Source organism: Hemitrygon akajei, chromosome 12 (assembly GCF_048418815.1).
Source record: "Hemitrygon akajei chromosome 12, sHemAka1.3, whole genome shotgun sequence".
NCBI lineage: Eukaryota > Metazoa > Chordata > Chondrichthyes > Myliobatiformes > Dasyatidae > Hemitrygon > Hemitrygon akajei.
In genome coordinates this window covers 61,583,177-61,589,739 of record NC_133135.1, presented here as the reverse complement: position 1 = coordinate 61,589,739, position 6,563 = coordinate 61,583,177, and the positions used below count along the sequence as shown (strand labels likewise).

The following is a 6,563-nucleotide window of genomic DNA, read 5'->3' as shown; positions in this document are numbered from 1 at the left end:
TAGGCATTCTCACCCTTCACTACCTGGCTGCATTGTGTACCATTTACAAAATGGCATGCACTAAATCACCGAAGTATCTTCACCGATACCTCCCAAACCTGTACCCTCAACCATTCAGAAAGGACAAAGGTGGTAGATCAATAGGAACACTAGCACCTACATGAAAATATATTGTTGGTCTTTCACATTAAACAAATCTAGTTATTGGAAGCCCAATGCAACCTTCACCATGACAGTGGTTCAATTAGGCAGCACCTCCATCGTATTCTCTAGGTCAATAAAAGAGTAGACAGCAAGTGCTGCCAATGTCATTGTTGTCCAAAGTGTTCCACCACTATCATATTGCTCCAGTTGCAGTCAGTTGTAATTTTCAAGTTCAAAGTTCCGTGATATTTTCCTTCATATTTCTGCTGTTAATTTTAATAGAATGATTGGTGGACACATAGTGTCATGAAAATACATAAGAAGTATATTCATTCTAGAGATGGTAATGATTTGGAATAATCTATCAGAGGGAATAATTGAAAGAAAAGCATTGGGGTAGTGCAAAAAATAATGGTTACTATGAAGGAGGTATTGGTGTTCTCAAAGATGTAAATTTCTTAGGCTTTAGATCCTTTTGTTTCTTACTTCTCAAGTTATCCTTCTTTTAAATGCTATCTTTAGAACAGTACAGGCAACCTATATAAATTGCTTTCTTTAAAGCATTTGTGTACTTTCAACCCTACTTGAATACTATTAGTCAATGGCATGTGCTTTGTCCTCTATTTCCCAAACCTTCTTCTCACCCACTTTCCCATTCTCTCTCTTCACAAATTTATAATGCAATCATTTCTTGCAAACTATCATTCACCCCGATTCTATAAGACTTCATGCGTTTTTAAAGCTTTTCTGTTTTCTTTACCTGAACAGCTTCCAGGTTCTGTACCCAAGTGAATCTCAGTTGTACATGAATTCCTTTACGCAGCATGACACTGGCATTCCATAAACAACGATTTTGCTTAATGTTAATGGAAAGCTTGTTGTACAATTTCTAATATTTTCCGTTCCGGCCTCTGATTTCCTTTCCTTACATCACCTTGCATTCTTTCTTGATTATGAACCGTACCTTTTCCTTTTCTCTTTCATTATGTTAAACTTACACTTATTCCTCTTCATGATCACTTCTTCCAATCCTAGGACTTTAATCTTCAGCTTTCAGGTCCTGTTACAATCTGCACGAACTTGATATCAACGCTAATCTCTTCGCAAGCATTTGCACACATCGTGGTGGCTCGCCTACTGAGCCAGTGACTCTTTACATGCACAATTGCTCAACGAAAATCGAAAAAAATGCAAAATCAGCCAACAGCCCTTACATTGATTGACAAACTACAGATCCACTATTTTGAAGTGTTTGAAGTGTCAACGAGCTATCATTGCAACATTTGAGTGTCACTTTCACACAGTAAAATCCTCTTATAAAACATTATTTTAACACCAGTGTTTAGTCTCTCCAGAGCGTGTCCGCATTAGGTCAGCTCACAAGCGAAAGGATCCGGTTGGTGGGAAGGGTTATAATTCATGTTGAGCGACGCGTTTTCAGCACCTGCCGGGGGAACAGGGCCTGATCAGTTTCAACGGTAGCGCCAACCGGTTGAAGCGGGGGCCGAGAACATTCGCGCCGAGCTGTCTAAACAACATCGTGGCAGAACCCACAGTTACCCTGACGGACGAGAGAGCGTCAGTGACCTTCCAGACTCTCAAGAAAATGGAGGAAGAGCTGAAAAAAGCCCACGACGCATTTAAACTGCGCTGGGACAGAACCGACGAGTGCATGTGCCGCAACAGCATGTCCTTCTTCCTGCATAAAACCATCAGAAGTGACTTTTTTTCCAGCTACCTCTTTCTCTTGGAGGGACTGCCTCTGGGTGAGTTTGAGTGACGCTGCGGTCTGGTCGCCTACAGAGATTCGGCACCACGGCCAGAATGAAAATATCCGAATGCCCGCCACAGGTGAATTTGAATATTAGAAGAATCTTATATTAAATTGTGTCCAATTGTATTTCGTATTACTAGATAGCGATTTATCATTACAGATGTGGTTGAAAACCTCATGGGAAGGTTTGCTAGTACTGCACGGGGTGGTGGGGGGGGGGGTGTTAGACTAGAGTTCGGGGTGGGCGAGTGCAAGAGCGGATTGTGGAGTGGATGTGGGGAAAGATGTTGTTAAACCTTACATACAAAGTCAGGAACGAAAGGCTGATCACACTGGATCTAATGTTCTGAATTGAGCATTTCAATGCAAGGCGGATGAGTTTAGAGCATGGATCAACACGTGGAATTACGATATTGTAGCCATTAGTGAGACTTGGTGGCTGGAGGGGCAGGATTGACAGCTCAATGTTCCGGGGTCCCGCTGCTTAAGACGTGACAGAGCAGGAGGATTAAAGGAGAAGGGGTGGTGTTACAAGTCAGGGAAAATGTCACGTCAGTGCTCAGTCAGCACAGACTGATGAGATCCTCTATTGAGGGTTATATAGGTAGAACTCAGGAATAAGAAAGGGACGACCACCTTAACAGGATGACGAAAGGTCTCGGCCCGAAACGTTGACTGTACTTCTCCCTATAGACGCTGCATGGCTTGCTGCGTTCCACCAGCATTTTGTGTGTGTTGCTTGAATTTCCAGCATCTGCAGATTTCCTCGTGTTTGCGGTTTTATATTATAAACCACGGGATTTAGACAAGCAAATTTGTAGAGAGATGGAAGCTTCATACTGTAAAAGGGCTGGATGGGTTAGAGTTTGTCAAATGTGTTCAGGAATTTCCCCAATTTACCCAATTTCCCTCAGGATCAATAAAGTTTGTCTGTCTGTCTGAATGTTTCCTTGATCAGTACGTAGAAGTCCCAACTAGAGAGAGTGTAATATAAGATCTCCCTTAGGGAACGGGACAGGTCGGTGACAATATTTTGTACAGGGGGACACTTTGCCTCTAGTAATCATGATGCCATTAGTTTCAAGATAATTATGGAGTTGGATAGGTCCGGTCCTCCAGCTGAGATGCTGATGCACCATCAATAACTCTAGGAGACTGGAAGTGAACGATAGGCTCTTATTAACAGCGAAAAGGGAGCACAAAGACTGAGGGAGGAGCAGTGCCCCAATCACCTTTATACAGGGGTCTGTGGGAGGAGCCACACGAGCAGTCAGTCAGTCAGCTGACTGCTCGTGTGGCTCCTCCCACAGACCCCTGTATAAAGGTGATTGGGGCACTGCTCCTCCCTCAGTCTTTGTGCTCCCTTTTCGCTGTTAATAAGAGCCTATCGTTCACTTCCAGTCTCCTAGAGTTATTGATGGTGCATCAGCATCTCAGCTGGAGGACCGGACCTATCCAACTCCATAATTATCTTGAAACTAATGGCACCAGACAGGTATACATAGTTTACCACAGATGCTAAATTGGAAAAGGTCCAATTTTGATAGCATAAGGAATAATCTAATGAGTGTGGATTGGGACAGGTTGTTTACTGGCAAAGGTGTACTTGCTAAGTGAGAGGTTTTCAAAAGTGAAATTTTGAAAGTACAGAATTTGTATGTTCCTGTCAGAATAAAAGGCAAGGATAACAGGTTTAAGGAACCTTGGATTTTGAGAGATATTGAGGCCCTGGTTAAGAAAAAGAAGTAAGTGCATAACAGGTATGGGCAAGTAGGAACAAATGAGATATTTGAGGGTTATAAGGAATACAACGAAACACTTAAGGAGGAAATCAGGAAGTCTAAAAGAAGGCATGGTGTTGCTCTGGCAGACAAGATCAAGGAGAGTCCTAAGGGTTTATAATGATAATTATTATTATCATTAAAATTAATAATAATAATAATAGTAATAAGTTCTTTATTGATCTCAAGTGGGAAATACTTCTATTACAGCAGTAACATTTAAAAACCCACTTAGCAGTGTGCAGACTTAACTAAAAATAAATACAGAATAATAATATACACAATAATAATGTACAAAATCATAAAGCAGAGACTATTGTACTATGATGCATGTTCTCCTGTTGCACAGAGATGAACTGTTGTATATGCTTATGACAGTTGGTAGGAAAGATTTTCTGTAACGATCCTTGTGACAGCGGAGCTGAATGAGTCTGTTCAAAAGGGGGCTCCACTGCTTATTGAGGAGGTTATGGAGAAGATGAGCCAGACTGTCCATAATGGATAACAGTTTTTTTAGTGACTTCCTCTCCACCACTAACTCAAATAGTAAGAGTAAAATGATAGTCAGGGACAAAATCAGTGTGGTCACCTACACATGGAGCTGAAAGATTTAGGGGAGATATTAAATGGATTTTTTGCATGGATATTTATTTGGGAGACTGACTCAGAAGAGAGGCAATGCAGCAGTGAGATCATGGACCATATACAGATTACAGAGGAAGAGATGCTTGCAGTCTTGAGGCAAGTTAGGGTGGGAAATCCCCAGAGCCTGACAGGCTCTAACCTTGGCCCTGTGGGAGGCTAGAGCAGAAATGGCAGGGGCACCAGAAGAGAGATTTAAAATGTCCTTAGCCATGGGTGACATGCTGGAGGATTGGAGAATAGCAAATGCTGTTCCATTGCTTAAGAAAGATTCCAAAAATAAGCCAGAAAATCATAGGCTGGTGAGCCTGAGATCAGTAGTGGGCAAGTTATAGGAGGGTATTCTAAGGGACCAGATAGTTGGATAGACAGGGATTGATTTGGGATAGTCAATGTGGCTTTGTGTGTGGTAGGTTGTGTCTAACCAGTCTTGTAATATTTTTTTATGAGGAAGCTACCAGGAAACTTGATGAAGGTAAGGCAGTGGATGTTGTCAACATGGACTTTAGCAAGGCCTTTGACAACATCTCGCATGGGAGATTGGTCAAGAACGTTCAGTTACTTGTGTTACGTTCCCCAGTAAGTGGGTGACTTATCAGCAAAGATAGATAGGTCCGCTGAAGCCTGGTGCTACTATTTTCAAACGTTTTTATTTATAAAGGGGCACAAACGTATGGTTAATACAAAACATTCAGATCATATACGTTGTCACAACTCAATCTAAAGCACAGGTATAGTAATAATCAATCAGAAATAAGCTCTATCGTTGTCTAGGGGTAATGTATATATTGTTCGCTGTATATCTGAAAGTCTCTTGCGGTCACTGCAGTTCCACCAGCTGCCGTCTGTTGTGATGTCGCGTTGGTGCACTTTTGTTAGAAAGAGAGAGAGAGATAGAGATTTAATGAAACAGTTACCCGACAGGTTTTCCAACCTGTAGGAGTTCGGTTTATCGAAGTCTCGTTGGGGAATGGACGCTCTTCTGTGACCTCTCCTGTAGCTAAGCCGTTCTTCCGTGGTGAGGGCGCCAATCCCAGGCAAGGAAAAGACGCACACCAACCCCACCACTGGCTGTCGCTATCAAAACGCTGTCGCAGGATTTCTAGCGTGTCTTCTGGTGCGTCTCTCCCCCTCTTGGGTCATTTGACCCCCCCTTTGACTAGGGCTCTTGCGATTCTCACAAAGGAGGGGACTGGGGTCATAACATCTCCCCTCTTAAAAGTTTTTTACCAGCGGTTAAAAACAGGTTGGTACAGAGTCTTATAGGATTTTTTTTTCTAACACAATACACAAGCTCCTCTCTTCACCGAGTACTACCGTTATACATTCAAGTCAGTATCTAAACAGGTAACAATTACAGTGTCCCTTTCTTTAATATCTTAACATCGCGTACCGTACTAAAGTCTGGTAGCATCAAACTTCAGCTCAATAACCACCTATTTATTTATTTTCGTCAGCAACAAAACTAAGGAGGTGTGATCTTAGCTTAGGTGCATCTACAAAAGTTTATACAAATACTAATCGTTTCGGTCATGTTATTTCACCGGCAGGTCTCCAAAGGGGTTGTCTTCATTATTCACAGGCTTTGGCGCAAACCCGTACAACTGGCGTTGCTGTTTAAAAATGGCATTTTCTATTAACCATCGCCTCTTTTCCGGAGAGTCCCCCTGTGGGGAACTTGAGTAATTTGGCGAGGTACTCTCCCGCCTTTCCTTTCCACGAGGGTTATTCTCTTAACTCCGTGTCCCCAACCTAGTCCATCATGGGAATTTCCACCCAATTCTTTAATGCTACACAGGTAGTTAACCCTTTTGTCAAGACCATGCAGGCTGATGTGTTTCAGTTCGAACCTTTTTCTCCGGCCGCATTTAAATTTCGGCTTCCTCACAGCTCTTTCTTGAATAACAATAGCGTGTGAGGCACCCTTACATTCCAAATCAACCTGTAATCGATGCGCAGGCATCAATCTAGACTTTAACTTTTTTTCATTCGATTTGGGAACTACAGATTTACCGTTCTCCTCCACAACAACAGTTATCTCCCCATTCGTAAACTCCACATTAACTCTGAACACCCCCTTCAGCACAACCATCTGGGAACTCACACTTCCCAAGGTTAACCCCTTTTTTCCCGAACCAAGTCTATCTGCTCCAAAAGGACGGCCGTCTCGTCCAGCTGAGTCAAATACCTCAGACTTTTTCTGAGCTCCGTGACTAGGTTCA

General features: G+C 42.5%; 1 protein-coding gene across 2 annotated transcripts in view; it reads left to right on the top strand.

The window, feature by feature from the left end:
* Window positions 1–1,559: 1,559 nt before the first annotated feature.
* ntmt2 (N-terminal Xaa-Pro-Lys N-methyltransferase) overlaps window positions 1,560–6,563 on the top strand; it is a 42,901-nt gene continuing 37,897 nt past the window's right edge. The window contains exon 1 of one of the 2 annotated variants that reach the window (XM_073063256.1): window positions 1,560–1,910. In XM_073063256.1, the coding sequence (XP_072919357.1) occupies window positions 1,751–1,910 (160 nt within the window). In that variant the 5' untranslated portion in view covers window positions 1,560–1,750. The other variant, XM_073063257.1, reaches the window with a different exon arrangement.